We start from the raw sequence: 25664 nt of genomic DNA, 5'->3' as shown, positions 1-25664 counted from the left end.
TACAGGAGCAGGGTCTGAGCCAGGAGACTGGCCAACTCCCACCACTGCCAACCATGGACAGGTGTTAAGGTGAATCGTTTCCTAATACGAGGCAGCGGTGGATTCGGGATTTGGAGCCAGGTTTGTTTTAAAGTCCGCACTGCTTCCATTAAGAGGCAAGAGACAAGTCACACTTCCAGTGCTGAACTTGGGACAAATCACTTCCTCTCCGGGGTAAAATGTAAAGGCTGCGCTTGCAAGAGTCTGCGGATCAGTCTGGAAAGTACAGCCCGAATCCCAGGATTTTTTTTTTTTTAAATATATATTGATTTCAGAGAGGGAGAGAGCGATAGAAACATCAGTGATGAGAGAATCGTCATTGATCGGATGCCTCCTGCACGCCCCGGATGGGGGATCGAACCCGCAACCCGGGCACGTGCCCTGACCGGGGAATCCAACCGAGATCTCCGGGATCCTAAGTTGACGCTCAACCGCTGAGCCACACCCGGCCAGGCCCAGGATTTTTTATTAAAGTTTATTAATATCCCTTAACCTTCATTAGTTCCCCCGCCCCCAACCATGCTGGACCTCCCAGCAAAGCCGAGGCGCTCCGCTCCGGCCGTGCGAAAAGATGGCGAAGCCTGACGTCACAATGGGGCGGAGAACGGAATCCAGGCGCGGGTGCCGGGTCGCCGCGCTGCCGGCTATTGCTGACGCGTATTGGCGCCTCTGCGCCTGCGCGAGGAGAGCGGGCCTGGTGCGCTTGCGCATTGAGCGTCGGCGAGAGCTGGCTGGGAGGGCCCGGGCGGAGGTACGGGGTACTGTTTGCGGTTGCAGTTTGGGCAACTCCGCGGGTGTGAGAGGGGTCGGGAGTCGTTCCCGCGGCGACCGAATCTAGTTCACTAGCGGCCCGGGCAAGCGTCGAAGGGCCGGCGCGGCATGTCCCGGGTGCCGCGGTGCGGACAGTGAAGCCTGCGGCGAGCGGGATGGGTCGGCGCCGGGCGCCCGAGCTCTACCGGGCCCCGTTCCCGTTGTACGCGCTTCAGGTGGACCCCAGCACGGGGCTGCTCATCGCTGCGGGCGGAGGAGGCGCCGCCAAGACGGGCATAAAGAACGGAGTGGTAAGAGCGCAGGGCCACTCCGGCCGGGTCGCACCACGGGCTGAGGGCGATTCCGGGAGGGGGGCGGGGGCGGGCCGCACCTCAGCTTCGGACCCAGCCCCTACCCAGTGGAAATCCCCGGCAAGCTGGGCATCCCGACGGGAATTTCAGCAGAGAACTTAATCACGGCTATTGAGAGACGCCTAAGGTAAAGTGAAAATTGTATACACATCGCTGCTTAGGCGCTTCAGCTCCGCGTCAGGAGCAGCTCCGGGGGTCTTATCCTGGCCTATTCCGGGGAGGCCACATAGACTGTCGTCCAACAGCAGCGACAGTGCTGCATTTGGCCCTTAGGTTAGGTTTTCTTAACTGTTCTAAGCGTCACTCTACTGCTCTGTAAACTAGAGGTAATGATCCCAACCCTGCCTGCTGTACAGATTTGTGAGGTTCAAAAAAGGGGCCTGGGGGTTGAGGTTGGAGAAAGCTTTGTGCACTAGGAAGTGCGGTAAGCAAAGGGTTAGGGTATTAGACATAGGATGCAAGTTTGCTCTTGAGGTAAATTCTGGGCACCCCTGAACCTTGCTCATCCTGGCTCGCTCTCCCACAGCATTTTCTGCAGCTAGAGCAGATTAACGGGCGCCTTAGCGCCTCCTTGCTACACTCCCATGATACAGAGACACGAGCTACTATGAACTTGGCGCTGGCAGGTAACATCCTTGCTGCAGGACAGGATGCCCACTGTCAGCTCCTGCGCTTCCAGACCTACCAGCAGAAGGGCAAAAACAAGGCAGAGAAGGCAGGTGAGAAGCCAGCTCTCTAACTTTTGGGAAAGGATTAAATGAGTAAGATAGGGCTCATCTTGGTCTCTGAAAAAGTGGGGCTGGAAGTGAGGTTATGGTAGCAGGCAGGAAGCTGGATGTTCACCAGCCACGTAGAATGGGGGCCAGTATTACTTACTATGGAAGCCTGGAACCTGGTGGGCTGTTTGTATTGCAGGTTCCAAGGAGCAGGGGCCTCGACAAAGAAAGGGGGCGGCCACAACAGAGAAGAAATCTGGAGCTGAAACTCACCAGGAGGGGGTAGAACTGATAGTAGAGAATTTGCAGGCAGTGCAGACAGACTTCAGCCCTGATCCACTGCAGAAAGTTGTATGCTACAACCACGATAATACCCTGCTTGCCACTGGAGGGACAGATGGCTATGTTCGTGTCTGGAAGGTATGGTTTAGGGGCTTAGGGAGGATGCATGTCGGTAGCAGCAAGGCCAGAATTGTGAGAAACCAAACATGGGTTCTGGGAGCTTGTGAGTGAAGTCGGCTGAGTGGCCATTAGAAGAGGGTAGAGATCATTGCATTCTTGCTGGGTACCTGGGCTAACCATGATGGTGGTTTGGCTGCAGGTACCCAGCCTAGAGAAAGTGCTGGAGTTCAAAGCCCACGAAGGGGAGATTGAGGACCTGGCTTTGGGGCCTGATGGCAAGGTGAGCAGGTGAGAGGGTGGACAAAGTAGGTGGTTACACTGCTTGTTCTGTAAGTGGATCTCCTAACTCTCCCTCCTTGGAATCTTGATTCCTGACCAGCTGGTGACTGTGGGCTGGGACCTTAAAGCCTTCGTGTGGCAGAAGGATCAGCTGGTGACACAGCTGCACTGGCAAGAGAATGGACCCACCTTTTCTAACACGCCTTACCGCTACCAAGCCTGCAGGTGTGAAGATCCTGGAGGGTGGCTAAAAGAGGCTCAACCTAGATGTGGTAGGGGAGTGGGAAAAGACTTGGGGGAAGCTGGGGAGGATCGTAGCTGTGGCAGGTATTACCTCAGGCCTGACCAGGGTGAAGGAGGATACAAACTCTTGAGGAGGACTAAGCAGGCCCCAGGAGATGAATAGCCTCTCTCCCGGCCCTCAGGTTTGGGCAGGTTCCAGACCAGCCTTCTGGGCTACGACTCTTCACAGTGCAGATTCCCCACAAGCGTCTGCGCCAGCCCCCACCCTGCTACCTCACAGCCTGGGATGGCTCTACCTTCTTGCCTCTTCGGACCAAATCCTGTGGCCATGAAGTCATCTCCTGCCTTACTGTTAGGTCTGAGACAGTGCTGGCTTGGCTGGGTGTGAGGGTGGCTGGGGGAGCTCCAGAAGGAGTCCTACCTGAGTTTCTGAGGACTGTTGTTAGTGAATGAATGTTGTTGCACAGGCCTCCTGGACAATGAACATTTATTGTTTGTTGCAGTGAATCGGGCACCTTCCTAGGCCTGGGCACAGTCACTGGATCTGTTGCCATCTACATAGCTTTCTCTCTCCAGGTAATGGGGTAGAGGTGGACACAGCCCTGAGGGCTCTTTGGGGTGGGGGCTCTAGGCCTGCTTCTACCCTGAGTGCAGCTAGGAGTCTGCCCAGCCTGTAGAGGGAAAACCTTCTGGGGGCAGGGGACATGTGTCCCAGAGGAATGCTTCCATTCACTTGCTCTCCCTATTCCCAGCGCCTCTACTATGTGAGAGAAGCCCATGGCATTGTAGTGACGGATGTGGCCTTTCTACCTGAGAAGGGTCGTGGTCCAGAGCTCCTTGGGTCCCATGAAACTGCCCTGTTCTCCGTGGCTGTGGATAGTCGTTGCCAGCTGCACCTACTACCCTCACGACGTGAGTCATTGGGGTGGGCAAGTACCACCCAACCTTTAGCTGTAGCAAAATTTGCCTCCTGGAGAATGGGCTGCTTGTTTATAGCCATCTGTCCTCTCCTTGAATGGAGTCAGTTGAGGGTTCTGTTTTTTGGTCTGTGAAGCCCCTTTGCCCACTGACCTCTTCCCTTATCCTCCCCTGCAGGGAGTGTTCCTATGTGGCTGCTGCTGCTGCTATGCGTTGGGCTTATTGTTATGACCATCCTGCTGCTCCAGAGTGCCTTTCCAGGTTTTCTTTAGCCTCCTGCTGCCAGGGAGTCGAGTCTGGGACTCTGTCACCTTTTGGACCAGAGTGGGAGCCTGGACCCCAGCGTTCACTTCACCTCTACCTGGGTCCGCAGCAAGGTGGCCTCTGATGAGACTTGAGCTGTCTGCCCTTCCCAGTTCAAGTTTGGATATGGCCTTATGTGACTGAGTTCTGGGAACCTTGCATTCATCATCTTTGGATCCACCCAGGACAGTGGTGTCTACAGCCTAGGCCACACCACCTGCCTCTTTTTCTTTGTCTACTAGAGGCTCCAGAGTTGAGCTTATTCTTTCTCCAGAAATGTGAAGATGCCCCAGAATTGAGTCACTGCTGTCCTCCTGCACAAGCAATCCATTTCTCCTCCCCTCACAACCTGTGGCCATTGCTCTTCACATGAGCCCCTTGCATTTGCTGGGGCAAGCACCAGCCTTGGGAAGGAAGAGGCAAAAGGAAGTCCCAGGCAGTAATCTGTGGGTTCAGCTGGGTAGCTCTAAGCCAGCCTGGCTAAATATGCAGTTAAGTTCCTAGGTGGTCTACCCTAGTCTCGAGAAAAGGGAAAATGAACCTCAGCCCGTTTGACAGGAAAAGTTGATATTTAATAAAGAAGGGAAGACTGAACGGAGACCCTCAATGGCACTGTTGTCAGCTCTTGCCTCCCTTAAGGTGAGAGAGCCCTGAGGCTGAGCAGCTCTGCTGGGTGCTGAAAGATGGCTTTGGCATACTGATGGAAGAGGCGGCTCATGTAGCAGTGCTGCCAGGGGAGCAGCCCTTCCAGGAAGCCAATGTGGCCACCCTGGGCTGTGACGAGCAGTGCCACATGGGGAGACTGTCGGGCAGCCTGTAGTGGAAGGGCTAGAGGAGGGGTTGGAGAGGATGTCAGGAGCCTAGGCCTTTACTGAGACCCGGGCTCCCTCCACTTGCACCACATGGCCCATTGTCCTTGGGGCTTAAAGCATCAAGATTCAGGGTGCTCACCATGGACTGGGGAGAAGGGGTCGTCAGCTGCATTGAGGCATAGCACAGGTGTCTGGATGGCATCGACTTTGGTTCTTGGGCTTGCTGCCTGGTAGTAGGCAACACAGTCTTTATATCCAAAGGTCACAGCTGTGTAGCGCTCATCAAATTGGCGGATTGTGCGGGCCTGTGGGTGGTGGAGGGTGGGATGGGCCAGGATAAGGATAGGAAATAAGATAATGGAAGAACAGTTGGGTGGAGGGGGCATGGCTGAAAGACTACCTGTAGCACAAAGTCTATATTGACTGCCTTTTCCATCACCTTTCTGTTTCTGCAAAAGAGAGCACAGGTTTGGCTGTATTCCTGGACCTGACCCAGAGCCCCAGCCTCTGTATTATTTCACGAGTGAAAAAGCCCAGATACAGAACTGATGCGAGCACTGGGAGAACCTGGCATGTCTGCCATCCTACCCTGTCTGCTGCCCCCTCCCACTTGCCAAGACCCTACCTGTTCACAACTTGGCAGAGCCCAGCAGTAAGGCGATGATTAAAGAGCAGTGAGTTGAGTGGGGTCTCCAGGGACCTAGTGGTCTCAAAGGAATCCCAGCATGCAGATAGAGTCAGTGCTGCCACCAACCCTGCAGCCTGCCCTCTTCGTGCCAGGTAGTTCAGCACTATTATCCTGCAGGATTGAACCAGTGACCATGAAAGAAGGGTTTGCGTTAGTGAGTTGGGACAGAGTAGATGGGGAGAAGACATGGAGGAAAGAAACAAAGGAAGACTGGGCGTTTGGGTTAAACCCATGCAGCCTTTACCCTCCAAGAGAGATGCCCACGGCCAGCAATGGTGCTTTGGAGTAGCGGTGCTTTATGTGATTCACGACTGTCTCCAGGTCTTCAGTATTGCTGGCACAAAAGGTCCTGTGGGTCTGAGGCAAATCAGATCACTGGGTAGGGAGGGAAGCCCTGGCCAGAAGGCAGAAAAATGGAAGGGCCAAGGATCTTTCAAGGGAGTGGGGTGAAGAGCTGTTAGGAGGAAGGAGGGTACTTACCAGCAGTTCTTCCCCACGACAGCCCCGGTTATTGAATACGACAGCCCTGTGGCACACAGGTACATCTTAGCCAGACCCTCCCTAAAAGCCCCTCCCCTTTGGCAGCCTTCAGAAAAACCCCAGTCCAAAGGTGCCTTTCATTTAGCAACACCTCCCCATAGCAAGTGTGTGAATTGACCTCCCTATTACCAGTTGTCAGATACCACCTAGCTCCTCTGAGTTGTGCCCATCCTTACCTATAACCATCCTTCAAAGCTTGGTCAACAAGGTGCAAGATATATGTCTCCTGGCTACTGCCTGTAATACCAGGAAGCAGTAATACAATGGGCTGGGTGGCAGGGTCAGGGTATTGACTGTTGTCATGCTGGCCAGCCCAGTCTAGCAGGAGCTGTCCTCCATCTGGGGTTTTGATGACTTCACTGTGGTTTTGGAGAAAAGGGCACACAAAGATCATTAGGAACTCCATGAGCTTCAAGAAGTTTACCCCTGCCCCACCTGCCAAAACTCCCATTGGCATCATTTGAGGGTATGCATTATGCAAAAATAAGGTGTAATAGGGACATAAAAGGTTATTACCTCATGGTTGTGCAATTAAATAGCCTTCCATATAGCCACTCTCATTGTTACCCTCAACACTGAAGTAGACGGGCAAAGATTACCTTCATTTTAAAAGAGGCAGACAGGATTGCCCTACACTTGCAGCTTGGTGTTCACCCCTTCTGTCCCTTCTTACCTCTGGTAAGGGACTGGAAGCCGAGGCTGCAGTAAGACTCGGAAGATGGTTTGTAGCCGCCCCTCAAGACACCATAACGTAGGGTAGAAAGTCTCCATAGTGATTGGACAGTACTGCTCCAGGAAGGCCAGAAACCGGGACCCAGCCACTAGGTGAGGCCTCTGTAATCACACAATACAGTCCGCCTCACTCCCCTGGTTTTTGTGCCAAGCCAGTGAGGGTGCTCAATGCCAGAGTGACCCCTCCAGAGGCCAGCCTGTATGGCACTACTTCGGGTAGGCATGAGAAGTCTAGCATGCCTCAGTCTGGAATGGCCAAGTCGCCTCCATTAGTATAGTCCAGCTAGAGGCCTGAAGAACTGCAGTCCTGGAGTGGAGTGTCACCTCTCCAGAACTGACCCTGCACCCACTCCGAACCAGGCTAGGAGCTGCTGCAGCTGACTGGGTGCTGACTCCCCCACCTAACCCCAACCTCATTTTGGAGAGAGCAGGTAATATAAATTGCCCAGCTGCTCCCCTGTAGGAAGGGTTGGGATCCCAGACAGGCTGAGGAAATGCAGCACTGTTCAACCTGTGACCTTTGCTTTGCAGTTGAATTTTCCACTGCCATCTTCCTAAAACTAGCTCTGGCTGCCCTGGCTCCTCTAATATGAGCACCCCATGTTGCATATTCCATTTCCCTACTGCGTGCTCACTGCTCAAGGGCTTCTTCCTACCACAGCGCCTCATTTTCCCTGCTGTTAGGCCATACTCTAAAGGCGGAATAGTCCCATGTGAATAGATTTTCTCTTCCTTCATGCCAGCCAGGGAGAAGGTAACGTCAGGATAACAGGGACATGAGGTGAGTGGGCAGTCTGCCCTGACTCACAACCTGTCTGCTTGGTTCTGGATAGACCAAGTGAATGAGAAGAACTAGCCATATGGAAGGCTTATGAAGGAGGAGTAGCCCATACAAAGCCAAAAGACCTCAGACTCAAGAAATAGAAGTTGTATTTCTGTCGCAGGCCCTAAGGAACCTGAGGACCAGATTCCTATCTCTCCTGCAGTCTTGGTACTCAAAGGGGGTTAGGTAAATTATGAACTAGAGAGGCCAGGTTGGTAGTGTGACTGTGCTGAGATGTGACTTGTACCCTGGTCCTTAGCCCTGGAGTAGTAACACCTGTGATTCATTGTGTGCAATATGCAGGCACTAGGCTAAAGCCCAACCTTATGAGATAGGACATTTTATAAGTGAAGAAACTATGACTCAAGATTAACTTGTTTCCCAAAATCACACAGTAAACGAGGCAAAACAATAATAGTTATATTACCACTAATACTAACTAGTAGGTAAAATTTGTTGAGTGCTCATTATGTTCCAAGCATTGTGCTAAGTATTTTACATGATTATATCCTGTGATTTTCACAACAGCTCTGGAAATAAGTAATGGGATCCCTCTGTGGATACAGGTTTGAATGTGGAATAACTTGCCAAAGGTCATGAAGCTTGCTTGCTAAAGCTAGTTGGGGAAGCTGCCAAGTCTGTCCAACTCTAGAGCTTGTGCTCCTAGTAACTGTACTGTATTACCTCCTAATCACCAAGATTTTGAGATATCTATTAAATCCTTGGTCAAAGAGCTCAGTGGTGTAGAATAAGGTCCTAATAAATTAGGTCACAGGTTTGATTTATGTGGGTCAGTTTTATTTTAACTACAGTGAAATATTTCTTGACTCATTCCTGAGAATTAAATAGTAATATGTCATTGGTCACTGTGGATAAATCAATACCAGTCTGTTACCATGCTGGGCAATCCAAATGCCATGTCTTCAGGGCCTCTGGAATGGCACTTTTCCTGCATTTTTACTAGTATAATAGAAGGTCAAGGAAGGGTTTGGAGAATGAAGTAGCAGAGGTCTCTGACTTCTGTGTGGCTTGTTGCAAGCAAAGGAACAAAAGTTTAGTTAAGGTCTGAAATGAGTGACTTTCCAATCAGACATATAAAGTAAGATCTATAGGATATTGTGAGGTTTGGACTTTTTAAATTGTTTTATTAAGGCAGACTTATAAAACACCATGTGGAAGCTCTGGAAATACAGAAAAGTCTAGGTAACATTAAAATTTCCTATTGATCTTTTTAAAGGGCTTGATTCAATACATTTCTTATTAGACTCAGCTACTTAGAACAGAGTTTAATGAAGATGAAAAGATTTAGATTTTTCTGGATATGTAAATTATGTATTTTTCTAAATTTCAGTGAGAATATAATCTCCAAGTTCATCAAAATCAACCTCTTCAGACTTTCTCACTGCACTATACATGGAGAGCCTAGGACTTAAAGCAGGGCATGAATGAGCAAGGCAGTTAGTTATCCATTAATCCTGGGCCAGGAGGGGACCTCCGCCAGCCCCGAGGGAAGCAGGCCCTGCTGTCCGAGGGGGTGGTGTTGGGAGTGAGCCACAGCCCCGCAGGCTCCGGCTCCTTCACTCAGTGCAGCTAAGAAGAAACTTAGCTCGACTGCTGGGAAAGGGAAGGCGTAGTGTGTCCATCTCCCTGCCGCCTCGGGATGCCTGCCGCCCGCTTTCCCCAAACGTCCGATCACATCCTAGGGAGCAGCGCCCCTCCGGCGCCTGAAGGGCCAGTCTAGCGCGGGGAGCATGGGGGATGCGGGGAGTCCCGGCAGCAGAGAAACGACTCCAAAAGGTGGCAATGGCAAAGCGGAGCCTGGCTGGAGCGCGGGGCGGGGCGTCCAATTTCAACCTCGCCAGCTCCCACCGAGGGCTCGGGCTCCCCGCTGGGCGCTGCCCCCGGCCCCGAGGGCCCCCACCCGCCGGCCGGAGCTCTGGACCCGCACCCCGTACCTGGGGCACACATGCCCAGTAGTAGCCCAAGTAGAGGGCAGCGCCAAGACTCAGGAGCAGAAAGAACTGCTCTGTCCAGGTGCCATTCCGGGGGCTCAGGGAGGAGCTCAGCATAGCGCTGCGGTTTCCACTCCCGAGTTCTGACCCGCGGCGGGGCCCCGACTTTGGTGGGAGCGCAGGTGAGCGCGGGCCTCGCCCGCCGCCCGCTATTGGGCCGCGCGGGCCGCGCCCGCCTCCGCTGCCCGCCCTCCGCCGAGCGCCCGGACCGCCCGAGGGCCGCTCGCCCGGGACCTCGCGCGGGCGGGGCCTGCGGCCCGCCGGCCTCCTGCTTCCTCCTCGCGGTCACGGGCGGGGCAGCCCCGCGCACTGCCGGGCGCCCTCCCGCGCGGCCGCCATCTTGGCGAGGGGCCGAGCCAGCCCCTTCCCCAGCTCCGCCAGGCGACCGCGAGTCAGGCGCCGGGTCAGGGCCCCAGCTCCGTCCGTCACGCCCGGGACTCGGCCGCTCCGGCGATGACTTTCTGCGCGTCACACAGTGCAGCCATTCACGGCGACCTTCACGCTCGGGACCTGGCCAACGCACGTGGTGACGGACCCCAGCAGTGTCACAGTGTTAGCCACTCACGTGTGTGCAGCCCTCGTACTGGACACACCCATTCACTGTCACGGTCACAGTCAGGTTTCGGCTACCGAGTGGGTGGCTCACACACACACACACACACACACACACACACACACACTCGCGCGGGATAAAGTCGCCCGCACAGCGCCATTCTCCGGGCTAGTCCCGTCGGGTCAGTGCCGCTCGCCCTCCGTGCGGCCCTGGGGCGCCCCAGGGGCGCTGTCCCGTCTTCCTCAGGACGCAGAAACAGGTCCTCTGGAGCCTGGCTCTCAGCCTCGACTGAATACACTTACCTGGGAGTTTTAAGAACGACCAGTGTCCGGGCCGCGCCCCCGATTCGGCTGCTCTGGAGCAGAGCTTAAGCATCGACATGACTGGAAAGCTCCGCAGACTCGGCGCGTCGTGAGGGCTGAGCCCCTGCCGCCGACGCGGGGCTGCGGAGGGAAGGTCGGCTGCGGGGGACCCTGAGGAGGGCGCCTGAGCTCCACCGAGGCGGGGAAAGTAGACGCGAATATTAAATGGCGACGCTCTTCAGGGAAACGGAACAGTGAGGGGCTTCCCAAGCAAGGGGGAGCGAGAGGGAACAGCTCCCGGGACGGGACCGGCCTGGGCAAAGCCTGGGCGCGACCCTTCCTAGGGAGCCCAGCGAGCCCGCGGGGCCGAGCGCGTGCGGGCAGCTGCGGAGGACGAGAGCGTACCTGCGGGAGGAAAGCCCTCAGGGAGTGTTACGGAGGGCGGGCAGCGGGGTCAGGGGTGTGTTAGGAGAATCGCGCGCGCGACTTGGAGAACGGCCGGGAGGAGAAAGGAGTGGAAGCAGAGAGGCCAGTTAGGAAGCTGTTAGCAGGACTTTGGTAGGATGATGGCTGCCTAAGGGGGGAGGGGGGTGAAGATCTCCAAGATGGGAGACTGAATGGGTAGGCGGTTGGAGGTGTGGGGGGGAGGGATCAGGGATGACCCCCAGCTGACGGCTTTGATTCAGGGGTGCGTGGCAGGACCTGTCCCTGAGATAGGGACACTGAGGGAGGGGAAGGTGCGAGGAGGAAGGCGATACATTCTAGCTCAAACACGGAGAGGTTGGGGTGCGGGTAGGTGTTCTAATTGTGTTTTCTTAGGGTCTGTATTTGTCATTTTGGCATCCATGAATCACAAAGCCAGACTGATGGCCAAAATTGTTTATATCTCTCCTGCTATATGGAGTCTATACTCTGAGCAACTTCCTTCATTTAACTCTCACACACTAGGCCAGTATTCCCCCTCTCCTAAATCAACACAGGGCCAGGTACTAGACAACTAGGGACAGCTCCTAGCCTCCTAAATCCACCAGAAATATTCAAAGTAGCCAATCCCGAGGTGTTTACCCTGCCCTACTTGCCTTTCCCGATTAATAAAGGCTGTGGCCTACATCTCCTTCCGTCTGCCTTCTGGCCTACCTTGGTGCTCCCGGCGGTGGTCCTGTGGGCGAGCTACGCCTCTTGTTTCTAGGGGAACTGTAACAGTAAACTTCTTTCCATGGCACTCACCTCTTGTGTTGTCACTTATGAATTAAGATCCAGGCACAAATCCGTAGGCTGTTCAATTTCTAAAGTGGTCTGGGACTTGGAGATTGGAATTTGAGATTTGGTAGTCATCAACATTTAGATAATATATTAGTTTGCAGGGTTGCCATAACAAAGTACCACAAACTGGGTATCTTAAACAACAAAACTTTATTATCTCCCAATTCTGGAGACTAGAAGTCCAAGATCAAGGTGTCAGCAGGATTGGTTTCTTCTGAGAGCCGTGAGAAAGAATCTGCCCCATGCCTCTCCTCTAGTTTCGGATGTTTTGCTGGTAATCTTTGGCATTCCTTGGCATGTAGAAGCTTCACCTCAATCTCTGCCTGTATCTTTACATGTTGTTCTGTGTGTGTGTGTGTGTGTGTGCGTGTGTCCATAAATTTATATGGGTACCAGTCGTATTAGATTAGGAACCCACCCTACTCCTGTATGACGTCATCTTCACTAATTATATCTGCAGTAACTCTACCTCTAAAGGTCACATTCTGAGGCATTAGGCTCAGGACTTCAACATACAAAATTTTAAGGGATGCAATTCAACCCATAATACAGAGCGCTGGAAGCTACATGATCGGATGAACACATGAACAGATAGGGAGTGAGGAAAGAGCCCAGAGAAATCTGAAGCACAAAGAAACTGAGAAGAAATGACTCTACAGAGAGATGGTGTTGCCAAAACCAACGGGGGCTGTGACCCCAGGAAAGAGCACACGATGACCTTGATGAGAGCGGGTTTGTTGTGATGGATGCTGATGGGAAGCAGCTGATGGAGAGGGAGAAGATTCCAGAGAGGTAAGAAGTCATTTATTCAAAGAACTAAGTCCTTGGGTGAGGAGGTAGTCTGGAGCCTTGGTGGAGGAACTGACCACTGTGCCAAAAGTTGGTGACACTCCATTTTGACCGCAAAGCTACAGCCACACTCTGCAATGCTCTGTGCTGGCAAACAACTGCCACCATCACCCTTAAGATGATACTCTTCCCAGACTCCCCTCCATGCCTCATATGGAGCCACTTCTCAGTGATGTGCACAGTCACAGTCACACAGTGACACTGGCACTGGACGTGGGCAGTCACAGCTGCCACTTGCGTATCTCAAGCTATTTAGGAAGCGTTCACCCAGATACCGTAACACACATGCCACTAATACCCTCCTGTGCCATCACACACCAGGCAGGCAGTCACACGTGGCCGGACTCTTTCAAGCCCACGCTGTCACACTGGGCACACGGTCACACAAAATAACCCCCCTGTATCACAAGTTCCTCGGACACGCAGCCACATACACCAGTCACAATCGCATTCTATCTTGTCGCGCACATCTGGGTCCCTGCAGGCAGTGGCCCCCGCAGCATCGCCAGGGCTAAACATGCTTCCGATGCAGAGCATCCCCACCTGTCTCTCTGTCTCTCTGTCTCTCTGTCTCTCTAGTTGTCTGTCTGTGTCACACACACACACACGCACACGCACACACGCCCTCTCGGGGAGGGGGAGGGGAGACTGGCGGAGGCTGCCGGGGGCCCAGCGGGCGGGCGCACGGGTCGGGGCGGTGCGGGCGCCCTGCCCTCGGGCTGGCGATCAGGACTCTGCCCGGGCCAGGGCGGCGGCTGCGGCGGGCGGGCGACGTGGAGCGGCCACGTGGAGCTGCCCGGGGGAGGGCCGGGCGGCCGAGCTGGCCACAGCCCCGAGCCCGCCGCCGGCCCGCAGCCGGAGCCTCGCCGCGCCGCCGCAGGTGGGTGGGAGCCCCGCCCGGCCCGCGGGCTGGGGGCGGCCCGGGGCGCTCGGCGCGGCTGCGGGGCGGCGGGGCAGCGGGGCAGCGGCCGCGCGGGGGCGGGGCGGGGGCCGGGCGGCCTCGCGGCCTCTGGGTCGGGATGCTGAAGGCGCAGTCCCTCTGCATCCCCAGGGCTCGGACGCGGCCGCGGCGGACCCGGGCCCTCTCGGGAGGGGTCACCCCGAGAGCAGGTACAGGGGTCACCCCCAGGGCAGGTACAGGAAGAGGGGGGAAGCCTGGGCCCCCTCTGCGTGACTCGGAGGCTTCGCAGTTACCCGAGGGCTTTTCCCTCCGCCTGTCTCCCTTCGCTCTGACAGCCCTGGGGAGAGGGCGCGGGCAGGAGTTTCTCATTTGACAGGCGGGTTAAAGGGGCCCGGGAGGGCCGAGGCTCCAGGCTGCAGCCCAGCGCGGGCGGGGGACCCTTGGGCCGTATAGCCACTGCCTCTCCTCTTGGGCAGGGGGAGGGGAAGGAGGAGGAGGGGAGGGGAGGTTGGGGGTGATGCTGGGAGGCCCAGGAGGCGCCAGAGAGGTAAATTAAGGGAGAGGATTCTGGTCCAAATAACTTCCTGACAGAATTAGCCAGGAATGGAATGGATACCCTGTGAGGTGCTGGGCTCCATCCTGGAAAGTCAAGCGGAGGCTGAAGGCCATCGTCATGGGTGCTGGGGAAGACGTTTTGGCACTGGATTGGAACTTACGCAAGGCAAAAGGCCCTGCCACATCCTAGAGCCTCTGAACTACTCAAGGAGCATCTGCTCCCTGCCAGCCTTTTAACCTACATTATCATGTGGCGTCCTCCCCATGCCCTCATGAGATAGATGCTATTCTGGGTTTTTAAAATGAAGATCCCAGGGCCCAGAGATGTTAAGACACTTGCCTAGACCACCCCGTTAGCACTGTGAGAGGCAGGCTTTGATCAGAAGTCTAACCCCAAGGCAGGCTCGCCTCTCGTGCACTGGTTCAAAGGCCTGAAGAAATCCGAGGTCAGAGGGCCCCTGTGAACGTGAGTGTGGATGTGTGTGCGTGTAGGATGTGAATAACTTTACTGAATTACATCATGACTGTTAACTGACGGTTGCGGTGGCTTTTATGTGGTCATAGGGTAAATTATGTTTACACACATTATAGTTATAGAAAATGATTAGGAACGTTTTTGACAGGCCGTGGTTCAATACTTGTTTTATTTCTGTTGCTTACAAATGCTTTGTAAATGCTTAGAAATGTGTGTGAACAACCCGCATTATGCCTGTCTCATTACTCATTTCTAGTGTCTGAGCCTGACTTCCTTTAAGTAATGGAGGGAGGTGGGTTACCTGTACCAAAAATGTCAAAGTTGGAAACATTGCTTGAGAGAGTATTAGTTAGATGACACCAAAAGTCCATGTGCACTTATTTAAGTTTGTGAAGTGGACTACAACCAGAATGCTAAGGTTGTCACCAGGGCCCAGGATATTCCAGGGAGAAGGTAGAACAGCTTGGGCAAAAGCATGGAAAAGTGAAAGTGAAAAGTATGTCAGGAGACTCCACTAACCCCTCTGTTTGAGGCAAAGTGTTAGTGTGACTAAGCACTGGAAGATGAGTTCACCATGATAACTTGATACCTGATTGTAGAAGACCCTGAATGCCCAGGTGAGGACTCTAGGCTGTAATAGAAATAGGGAGCCATTGAAGGTTTTGGAGTAGTGGAGTTCCAGCAAAGGAAGATTAATCTGATGGAGTATGGAGGGTTTTTTAAATGGAGAAGATAGAAAAAAATAAAATCAAAAACAAAACAAAAAACACACACAAAAAAGTGGAGAAGATAGCAGAGGCAGGTACAAGAATGAGAGGCATTAGTTTGTGCAACAAATAATTCATTATTCAATTAATATACACTCTAACCCTGTGGTGTAAGTGCTCTCTCCATTATGAAGTTAAGGTAACTAAAGTTTAGTGAGGATAATTAACTTACCCAAGGTTCTGGGGACAGTGTGTGGTGAGGCTGGGATTCAAACATGTCTGTCTGGTTCCAAAGCTCTGTTCTCCTTCAATTGCACATACTGATTAGCTGCGTAAGTGTGACAGATACATAGGACCAAGAGAAGAGTGATAGTAATTCATGCGGGCAGGGTTCAGGACCAGGTACATACTTTTCAGGGCCCAGTGCAAAAATAAAATTAAAAATTTCAAGACGATGAGAGCAGAGCATTAGACTAAGCACAGGGCCCTTCTGAGAGCAGGCCACACACTCGTGAAATCAGTTCTAATTACTGTGACAACTTAACAGGTCACCTCAAAACTTAGTGGCTGAACACAATAGCATTGACTTTGCTCATAAATGTGCGGCTTGGGCAGGGCTGTGGAAACAAATACACTTCTGCTCCATTCTGTTGGCTGAGGTAGCTTGAAGGCTGGGGGTTGAAATCACCTGAAGGTTTGCTCTCTCACCTGTGTGGTCCCTGGGCTGGGAAGGTATGAGCAGCTGGAGGCCAGAATGGCTGGGGTTCCTCAGGTGTCTCTATGTCTATATGGCTTCTCCACTTGGCTTTTTCAGCATGGTGGCTTCAGGGACCCCAGACCTCTTCCATGGCTGCTCAGGGCTCCAGAGGTGCATATCTGCATGTCATGAGAGGGAGAGAGGGAAAGAAGGAGAGAGAACCAGAACCAGGCATAAGCAATGTCACCTTTTATAACTGACTTGGAAATCATGCAGCATCATTTCATCTATTCATTAAAAGTGAGTCCTTAAGTCCAGCTCATATACAAGGAAAGGTGAATTAGAATTGAGCTTTTGTGGGAAGGAGTGTCAAGGAATTTGTAGAGCCCTGGCCGGTGTGACTCAGTTGATTGGGCATGGTTCCATGCATCAAAAGGTTGCCGGTCGGATTCCCACTCAGGGCACAAGCCCAGGTTTCGGGCTTGGTCCCAGGTAGGGGGTGTGCAGGAGGCAGCCAATCTGATGTTTCAATCTCACATTGATGTTTCTCTCTCTTTCTCTCTCTCTTCCCCCTCCCCCTTCCTCTCTCTCTAAAAATCAATAAAAAAAAATGTTTAAGCCCTGGTCAGTGTGGCTTAGTTGGTTGGGCGTCATCCTGTGCACTGAGAGGTTACTGGTTCGATTCCTGATCAGGGCACATGCTTGGGTTTCGGGCTAGATCCCCAGTAGGGGGGTGTGTAGGAAGCAGCCAATTTATGTTATGCTCTCACATTGACTTGTCTTTCTTCTCCCTTCCTCTCTCTCTAAAATTCAATAAACTATTCTTTAAAAAAAAAAAAATCTTAAAAAAAATAAAAAGAACTTGTAGACCTGTTTTCAAACCAGACTGCTGGTCTCCTGAGCAAGTAGATTAGTGAGATCTGATGGATACTTCCCCCCAATGTCTGAACTGCTACCACTAGAGGTATTCTTTCTCCTCTTTTAGAAGCCCATTGCTAGTAGGTGATATATCAAGCCTTAATAATAGGCTTTGACAGCTCTGTGGGGTTTAAATTACTCAGTGCTTCCTGTTGGCCTAGGTCCTGTCAGTAAACAGATGGGGAGGAGAAAGCAATTAGACAATGTTCTGGTGAGGAGACCAGGATGCTGGGTCAGTGTGAAGCCACTGTCAAGCAGTCCAGGAAAACTTCTGGAAGGAAAAAGGCGAGGTATTGTGCTTTACAGGTCTCGGGTCGTTTAACCTGACCACACCCCATGAGAGGTTACAGGTAGAGAGACTGAAACACAGATGTCACACAGCTAGTGAGTTGCAGAGCCTGGATTTGAAGGTAGGCAGCCTGAGGTTGAGGCCCACACTCTTAAACTTTGGACTATGTCACCTATTAGCAATTCTATGTTTCTCTGTCTTTCTGTTAATCACTGTTTTAACATTTGAATCATTTCCTATTTATATATTTGCAAACTTTAAGGAAGAAAAGGAATAAGGTATTCTACTTTATGTTAATTTATAAGATAGTGCCTCACCTATAGTAGGTGCTTAATAAATATTAGAGAAGCAAATACCATTTATGCTTATACTACAAGCTTATATTCATACTTTCCTTCCCTTCGGATGCTCACCCTCTCGGTCTTTGTCACCAGAGGTCTTAACTTCTGCTGGTGCATCCCATGGTGTCCTCTGTGGCATCCACTCCATGGTTCATACCTTGTGGCGTTTTCCGTCTGGCCACCTGGCCCTCTCAGCCATTATGTGCCCCTCCTTCCACCTTGGAGATTGGAACCCTCAGCTGCAACTGACCCCCCAAAACAACACCCCTCAAACCAGCAGCGCTGAATACAAAGAACTGGGCGAGGTGGCCATTCACCTAAACTCCCTTTCAGCCATTGCTTCCTGACCACGCAGGCACTCTACCGGCAGGGCCTTCTCTGCAATCCTCGGGGATCAGGCACATGTCTCAGCAGTTCTTCAATTTCCACTCAGTCTCCATGGGGTTTCTATGGAGATTCTGTCTTCAAGCCCCTGCTGAGGCCCAGGTGGTGGTGAACTCCTCCCTCCTGAGAAGCCACGTAGCCTTGAGCCCTAGTTGCCTTCCCTCCAGTCCTCTATCATTTGTGTCCTTGAACTTAATTTGTGGCATCTTTCATGATACAGACATTTAAGCTTTTAATATATTCGAACCTGTCCACTTTTTTCTTTACAACTTCTGAGTTTGAAATTTTTATCATATTTAATGGCTCTGTTATATAATATGATTTGCTTAGCCATTGCCTAAATGTTAGACCTCCAAGATGTTTACATTTCTTTGACTAATAGTAATAGCACAGCTAATACCCATATAACTTCTTTTCTGTTCTTTTTTTTAAAAAAATTATATCTTTATTAATTTCAGAGAGAAGAAGGGAGAAGGAGAGAGAGGTAGAAACATCAATGATGAGAGAGTCATTGATCAGCTGCCTCCTGCCTGCCCCTTACTGGGGATGGAGCCCGCAGCCCGGGCACGTGCCCTGACTGGGAATCGAACTTCGATCTCCTGGATCTTAGGTCGATGCTCAACCTCTGAGCCATGCCCGGCCGGGCCCGTTCTTCTTTATGTAATTCCCGGGATGGTTTTGTTGGGTCAGAGTTTCACAGCAGTTAATACATGTTTGCAGATTGCTTTCTAGAAATGGTTCAGGTTTACAATTCCACAAACAATATTGGTTAATACTCACTGATTTGTTCATTTCCCTCACGATTATCAGACTTAAAATTTTCTATTTTTTTGTGTCAGTTTTGCTTTTAAGTTTTTGTAGGAAATTGGCTATATCTGCTAAGTTTTCAAATTTCTTCTATTTCGCCCAGCCGGGCATGGCTCAGAGGTTGAGCATTGACCTAAGATCCAGGAGATCAAAGTTCAATTCCCACTCAGGGCACATGCCCGGGTTGCGAGCTCGATCCCCAGTCGGGGGCATGCAGGAGGCAGCCGATCAATGACTCTCATCATTGATGTTTCTATCTCTCTCTCTCTCTCCCTCCTCTCTCTGAAATCAATAAAGATATACCTATAAAAAATTTCAATTTCTGTAGTCATGTTCACATTTTCATTCCTAATATTGTTTATTGTCCCTTTCTCTTTGTTCTAATGGAAATTGTCAAAAGTTTGTCTATTTTGTTAGTCCTTTATAAAAAACACCATTGTTTGGCTTTGTTGCTCCTCTGTATTGTATTTTTCATTTATGCTATCTTTTATTATTTCCTTTTTTTTTTTTTTTTTTTAATCTTCACCTGAGGATACTTTTCCATTGCTTTTCAGAGAAAGTGGAAGGGAGAGAGAGAAACATCGATGAGAGGGACATTGACTGGCTGACTCCTGCATGCCACCACCGGGGATTGAGCCCCCAACTCGGGCCTGTGCCCTAACTGGGAATTGAACTGGCAACCTCTTAGTGCACGGGTCAACACTCAACCACTGAGCAACACCAGCCAGGCTTATTATTTCCTTTTAATTTCTTTAAATTTATTCTGTTTTACTAGCTTCTTGAATTGGAAGCTTAACTCATGAACTTTAGCTTTTCTGCTATTATAAACTTTTAAGTCAACCCATTTCCCTCCAATACCACTCTAGCTATATGTCTTGTTTTGATGTATATTTTCCTAATATTATCCAATTCTAAGTATTTACCAAGTTCCATTATCTTCGTCGATCCTATGTAAGCACGCCTTTTTAATTTCCATATATATAAGATTTTTCATGTCACTTCTGTTATTGATTTCTAATGTAATTGCATTTTAGTTATATAACAGTGTGAGACTGATTCTTGGACGTTCATTGAGCCATACTCTCCGGCGCACTATTTGTTGGTTTTTATAAATGTTCCAAGTGTTGAGAAGAATATGTTTTTGCCAAGTGATTGAAGTGGGGTTCTCTGTCCATTGGCTCAGGCTTATTGAATATTTTACTCAACATTCTACATTCTTACTAATTTTCAGTTTGCTTAACCCTTCAGTTGCTGAATGTGGTATGTTACATTCTCCCACCATAATGGCAGATTTGATCTTTTGCCTTGAAGTTGTGCCAGGTTTTTTTTAAGACTTTATTTTTCCTTAGGGCAGTTTTGGCTTCACAGCAAAATTGAGAGGAAGGCACAGAGATGTCCCATTTACCCCCTGCACCCAGACATGCATAGCTTCCCCCATTATGATCATCCCCACCACGGTAGCACATAAGGGACTGGTAAACCTATACTGATCCTAATCGTCCAAAGTCTATAGTCTACCTCAGGGTTCACTTTTGGTGTCCTATGTTCTATGGGTTTGGACAAATGTATAATGACTTGTATTCATTATTATAAGATCTATTTTATTATTAGGCCAGCTGGGGTAGAGGAAATTCTATTCCTCCCTCACACACTGTATTTTCAATAATTTATTCAGATCTATTTTCCAGTTCATTAATCCTTACGACGTCTGTGTCTAATCTGTTTAACCCTCATTGTATTTTTAAAATCAAACTTTTCTTTATATTTGCATGAGTTATATTTGGTTCATCTTAAAATCTACTTGGTCGTTTTTATGCTCTTGTTCCATTCTCATAGTTTAAAGCTTCTCTTTAATGTCTTAAAACATATTAAATATTCTTTATAGTTCGTGTGTGATAATTACAATATCTTTAGCTTTGCAAATCTGCTCTGCTTGCTAGTGTTTAGCGGGCTCTTGTTCACAGTGTCTCATTTCCTTGTGTGTTTATGACTTTTTTGGCTGGGTGTTCATGCTCCCTGAAACTTGACCTATGGAACTTCTTGGAGCCCTGGATTGTAGGTGTGTTCTTTCAGACAAGCGTACATTTTCTTCTGTCGGTCAACTGGGGGTACTGTCAACCAGGTGCCACTTCAAAATAAATGACCTGCCCTAGGTTTCTGAAGCCCAGAGGTAGCAGTAATTGGGCCTCAGACCCACATAAGAGCAGGCTTATTACACATTCGCAGGGAAGATATTTTTCTTTCAACCCTGTACCAAGGTCAAATGACTCTGTGCTTGCTGTCCTTCAGGGCAAATTTACTTTTTGTTTACTGTTAGACTGAGAGCTGAGCTGTTTGCATCTCCTACTAGTCTGCTCACATTGCGTGGGTCCAGGCTTTCTCTCTGGTCTCCTCTATTGCACAAAGCACTCAAATCGAGAGCTCCAATTCACCAGGGTTTTTGGTTTGGCAGCTACCCTTAGGGCAAAAGCTGACTGTAAACTAACTTTTCCTCTGGGTTACTGGTTTCACTGCTTTTATATTGAGAATTGCTTACTTTCTTGCCAACTCATTGCATTTGAAAAGATACTTTCTATTTTTATCCAGCTCTGGAGTTACTTTCACTGGGACATTTACTAGCATACTCCCAGACATAGAGGCCTGGGTGTTTCTCTAGCCCACCCTTTTACTGAGGGGTGTCCTCTGTGGTGGGATCTCTGAGGGTCCCAGGGACTAAGGGGATCTCAGTTCCAGCTGCCTCCCTTGTATGGGCCTGGGACTTTGTCTTCTCTCTTGGGTGCAACAACTAAAGCACAAGGACCTGTGTTGCCAGCCAATGTTTGTGAATGCCTTTGGGGCAGCTGTGGCTTCAGAACCCCTTTGGCCACTGGGGATTGTGGACTAACTGTGTAGACTCACCATATCCTTTGGGGTCAACGTATGCATGGAAAACTGAACACAGTTTCTAGGGCTCTCGCTAGTTTCACCTCCATGTGACTTCCATGTTTTGCTGCTGCTTCTTCGGGCAGCTCTGCTCGCAGCTACAGCCAGGTTCCCACGTGTATCTTCCTGTAGACCAGTTGCTCAGCTGCTCTCCGCATCTCTTAGGAAGCTGATGTCAGCTCCTGCAGTGGTTCTGAACCTTGTCTGGGTCATGGAACTCTGAGAATTTGCTGAAAGCTATGAACCTTTTTCCAGGGAAATTCAGTGCCAGCCAGTGTGTAGGGCACCGTTTCAGAGGTTCCTCGTCTTCTGCCTGGACCAAGCAGCCAAGGATTTATCTACCTAGAGATGGGCGCAGGGTCTCGGGCCTCAGGTTGGGTGGGCATCTGCTTCCTCAGGAGCTCATGCCATGTACACACCCCTGGGACTAATTGGAAAGCTTTATGCTCTGTGGTTTTGATTGAGCCTCTCTCTTTTGACTGTTTTTATATAATCAAGTGGCTTTGCTGCCAATGGGCCTACACAATGTAGGTCTAAGGGGAAGTTTTTGCTTTTTCCCTCCTATTGGGATCTGATTTCCTACTTGCACTTAGTAAGTACCAGTTCCTGGGACCACTGTTGGTTTGACCCTGGTTTGTTGCGTTTTCAGTCCCTGCCTGAGTTTTTACCTGTTTCAAGGTGTCTGTGCCTTTTTTGATTTGTTCATCTGTAAGATTTTAATAAACACAAACTAACAACCTGCCTCTCTGTTTAAGTCTTGGTCCTTTTGTGACTCTTTGCATTTCCAGTATGGCCCTTTTCTTAACCTCTCCGAGTTAGTTTCCATCTGTAAAACAAGTGGACTAAACTGGATTGGATGTACTTAAACCGCTCCCCCAAGCACCTGGGGGGCTGCAGGGTGAGAGGGATGGGGTGTGGGCAGGGGCTCCTCCCACAGGCCACTTCCAGAGCAAGTCTTTGTGCACTTTACACACTGGATCTGGAGACAAATTTATTTTGAGCAAAGTTCCAAGGGGGATCACTGATGTCCCTGTGTCCTGTCAGCTGGGCTGCAGGGAGAGGTGGAGGCAGGGAGAGAAAATGTACCTGTTTAACCCACCAATCCCCTATTGTGTGGCACACCCCCCCTCCCCCTGACTCCCTAACTCTGCTCCTAGGGAAGATGTTACCTGTTCCAGCTCCAGGAAGGATGTTACCTTTGACGATGAGAATGCTAGTGCTGTTGCTGCTGCCCCTGAGTCAGGCTGCCCCCAAGGATGGAACCACTAGGTAATGAGATTCAGAGGTCAGAGCCCTGGGCTGGGAGCAAGGAGAGTCTCTGGAGAATCGAGGGTATTGTGGGCCCCTCTGGGAAGCAGGAGACTGGGATGTACACTGCCTAACCTCTGTGTCCCTGCCCACCCCCCTCCACCTCTCTGCCTGGAGCCTGTTAGAGTGTCCCACACAATGTGGGCATGCAATCTGTGTTTGCTGGACTCATTTGGAGCCAGGAGCTCAGTTCCAATGAGGGGTGAGGGCCAGGGAAGAAGCTATGGGCCAGAGAAGGGGCTGCAGTCCTCTTATCAAGACCTGAGAGTGGGACCTCAAAGAAGTCGAGGCCATCAGCAGACCATCTCCACTCTCTCAGGATACCTTTCTTACACCTCTGCAGCGTGGATTCTGGGTGGGGTGGGGAACACACACAGGAGCAACAGCAATGACCAAGGTTGCTGCCACAGCTTCTGCCAGCTCTCTGGCATCACAGGTCTGGATTGACTTGGGCAAACAGGTAGCCTCATCCAGAACTGAGGGCAAATATTGAGCTTTAAAGACTGACAAAGAGACCGTAAGCAGCCTGAAACTCCAAAACCAACAGCTTGAGGGGAAAAGAGTCCAGTTTGTGTCGTGTGAATGGGGTCTGTATCAAAGTGGGCAGTGCCACTGAGCTCAGCCAGAGACCTGCCCCTTTGCCCAGCATCAGGGTAGAATTGTTGCTATAATCTACGTTGTCCTGCCCCTGACTGCGCTGTTTTCTTGGGTCTCCAACTTATATCGACTAGGTGTGCCCTCATCTGGCCTCTAACCAGATGTTTTATGGGGGTTTTCACTTATATACCACCTAGGTTAGGACTCTGCTAACATAGAGTCTGAGGGAGTAAGGTTCTGTTTCTGAGGAAACCGGAAGGGCCTCCTCTCCACAAGGTTTTGGGGAATTTGGGAGAGCAACTCCCTTTGGGTCTGGGGAGAGAACTCTGCCAGGAGCTTGGGGTGGAAGGCTGGTAGACTGGGCCCTCAGGAAGGCTCTTTGCAAGGCTGGTCCTCCCCTCCCTCCTCCAGGCTGGCCCCTGAAGTGGAGCAGCGGGCCCTACGCAACCCCTTCCAGCCAGGCCAGGAGCAGCTCCGGTGAGTAGGCTGGGCTGGGGCCTGAGAGTTAGGCCTGGGCCTGCAGATTGGCCTCCCAGGGGCTGATTTTCCACTTTTCTGTCAGACTTCTACAGAGCTACCTCAAGGGACTAGAGAGGATGGAAGAGGAACCGGAGCACATGAGCCGGGAGCAGGGTGAGGGGCTGGGCTGGGGGGCCACTGGAAGGGAGGCTCAGGGCGGCAGAGCAGCGACTGGCCTCAGGCCATCCCGTTGCCTCCTGCCTCCTCCTGTCCTGACACCTCTTTGATGCAGCTTCTTTTCCTTAGTTCTGCTCTACCTCTTTGCCCTCCATGACTACGACCAGAGTGGACAGCTGGACGGCCTGGAGCTGATGTCCATGTTGACAGCAGCTCTGGCCCCCGCAACCGCTGACTCTCTCACCACCAACCCAGTAAGCCCTGCTGGATAGGGACCCTTCTCCTGTGAAGGAGACCCAGCTCCCTGGGGCTTTGGTCTATTTCATCATGACTCTTTTGGTTAATCCCCAGGAATGCTCAAAGCTTGCATGACAGGGATGGGGGGAGGGGTGTTGGGAAGATCAGGGCTCCAGGAAACATCTCTGGTCCCTGTAGACCCCATGGCAGCTGTGTGCTTCCACAGGTGATCCTGGTAGTGGACGAGGTGCTCGAGACCCAGGACCGGAACGGAGATGGGCTCATGACCCCTGCGGAGCTCATCAACTTTCCAGGAGAGGCCCTAAGGCACTCGGAGCACAAAGAGCCCCTGGAGCCCCAAGATTCACGGAGGCCGGCCCTGTTAGCTAAAAGCCCATCACGACAAGACACACAGGAAGCCCTGGGTCCCAGAGAAGCTGGGGGACAAGTGGAGGCCAGAAAGGAGTCCTTGGAGCCTGTGCAGGAGGCTGGCGGGCAGGCAGAAGCTGGAGGAGAAGCCCTCAGCCCTGGAGAGGAGGCTGGGGGACAGGCAGAGGCCAGGGACACTGGAAAGGAAGCAGAAAAGCTTCCAGGGGAAACATTGGAGTCCAAGAACACTCCACATGACTTTGAGGTTCATGCTATTCAACTGGAGAATGACGAGATGTAAACCTGGAGGATACAGCTTGTACCCCTAGAAGTCTCAGTGCCAGAACATAAGTTCCAAATGATGGGGTGTGTATGTTGGGACAAGAACCACCTCTGTGTCCCCTTCCTGGTCCCAGTAGGTGGCAGGTCTTTCTCTACAGCTCATGGAGACCCTATGTTTGAGGGGCAGCTTTAGGGCCCAGACGACCAATAAAGAACTGAATAAACTCATGTCCCTGGACCACCTGTTTACTGGTCCAGCCTGGCCAGACCTCAGAGGTGCAGGGGGTTGGGGACCGGACAGGCCTCTTGGAGGAACAGGGATTCAGCTTTCCCAGTGTTCCCAGCTGGTGCTGAGAGCTCAGCCTCTCCCTGTCTCCCTGGGGCCCAAACACTCCTGTGCCCCCCTCACCTGGTGTGCAGATACCCAGTGCCCCCCTGTAGCTCAGGGCAGATATTTCCCATTACCCTGTAGCTACCCCGCCAATATTAACAATAACTACCATCTATCGAGAGCCTCGTACACACCAGCATTATACTGGGCATTTTCTATATTGTGTGTTTTTACCTCACAATAATTCTATGACCAGACCGAACTAGCTCCATTTCACGGATGGGGAAATTGAGGAAGACTGAGTTCAATAATG

General features: G+C 51.2%; 3 protein-coding genes across 13 annotated transcripts; 2 read left to right on the top strand and 1 right to left on the bottom strand.

Moving 5' to 3' along the window:
- Nucleotides 1-712: 712 nt before the first annotated feature.
- On the top strand, nucleotides 713-4620 carry PREB (prolactin regulatory element binding; the record flags this gene model as incomplete). 5 transcript variants are annotated; one of them, XM_081156329.1, is made up of 9 exons in its annotated part: nucleotides 713-1100; nucleotides 1687-1879; nucleotides 2076-2296; nucleotides 2478-2558; nucleotides 2658-2782; nucleotides 2983-3156; nucleotides 3304-3376; nucleotides 3553-3712; nucleotides 3896-4620. In XM_081156329.1, the coding sequence occupies exons 1-9, from the start codon at nucleotides 966-968 to the stop codon at nucleotides 3988-3990; spliced, it is 1257 nt and encodes a 418-aa protein (XP_081012455.1). In that variant the 5' UTR covers nucleotides 713-965. The 5 variants fall into 5 exon arrangements, with proteins under 5 accessions (XP_081012455.1, XP_081012457.1, XP_081012458.1 ...); XM_081156331.1 differs by having other exon boundaries at nucleotides 730-1100; nucleotides 1754-1879; XM_081156332.1 differs by lacking the exon at nucleotides 3553-3712 and having other exon boundaries at nucleotides 736-1100; nucleotides 3896-3949.
- ABHD1 (abhydrolase domain containing 1) lies at nucleotides 4575-10626 on the bottom strand. Of its 4 annotated transcripts, none has more exons than XM_081156336.1 (9): nucleotides 10484-10626; nucleotides 6735-6895; nucleotides 6238-6420; nucleotides 6002-6047; nucleotides 5766-5878; nucleotides 5459-5632; nucleotides 5234-5282; nucleotides 4973-5138; nucleotides 4575-4849 (listed from the first exon to the last, which is right to left on the bottom strand). In XM_081156336.1, the coding sequence occupies exons 2-9, from the start codon at nucleotides 6830-6832 to the stop codon at nucleotides 4656-4658; spliced, it is 1023 nt and encodes a 340-aa protein (XP_081012462.1). In that variant the 5' UTR covers nucleotides 6833-6895; nucleotides 10484-10626; the 3' UTR covers nucleotides 4575-4655. The 4 variants fall into 4 exon arrangements, with proteins under 4 accessions (XP_081012462.1, XP_081012463.1, XP_081012460.1 ...); XM_081156337.1 differs by having other exon boundaries at nucleotides 5234-5276; nucleotides 10484-10609; XM_081156334.1 differs by lacking the exon at nucleotides 10484-10626 and adding an exon at nucleotides 9572-9827.
- Nucleotides 10627-13371: 2745 nt separating this feature from the next.
- CGREF1 (cell growth regulator with EF-hand domain 1) lies at nucleotides 13372-25248 on the top strand. 4 transcript variants are annotated; one of them, XM_081156326.1, is made up of 7 exons: nucleotides 13428-13475; nucleotides 13647-13705; nucleotides 22749-22860; nucleotides 23908-23973; nucleotides 24059-24129; nucleotides 24262-24386; nucleotides 24596-25248. In XM_081156326.1, exons 3-7 carry the CDS (start codon nucleotides 22754-22756, stop codon nucleotides 25037-25039), a joined length of 813 nt encoding a protein of 270 aa, XP_081012452.1. In that variant the 5' UTR covers nucleotides 13428-13475; nucleotides 13647-13705; nucleotides 22749-22753; the 3' UTR covers nucleotides 25040-25248. The 4 variants fall into 4 exon arrangements, with proteins under 4 accessions (XP_081012454.1, XP_081012452.1, XP_081012451.1 ...); XM_081156328.1 differs by lacking the exon at nucleotides 13647-13705 and having other exon boundaries at nucleotides 13372-13475; XM_081156325.1 differs by lacking the exon at nucleotides 13428-13475 and having other exon boundaries at nucleotides 13601-13705.
- The last annotated feature ends 416 nt before the right edge of the window (nucleotides 25249-25664 follow it).

This window comes from Miniopterus schreibersii (genome assembly GCF_964146895.1).
Source record: "Miniopterus schreibersii genome assembly, chromosome: 13".
In the NCBI taxonomy this organism is placed as follows: domain Eukaryota; kingdom Metazoa; phylum Chordata; class Mammalia; order Chiroptera; family Miniopteridae; genus Miniopterus; species Miniopterus schreibersii.
This window is presented reverse-complemented; position numbering and strand designations above follow the sequence as displayed.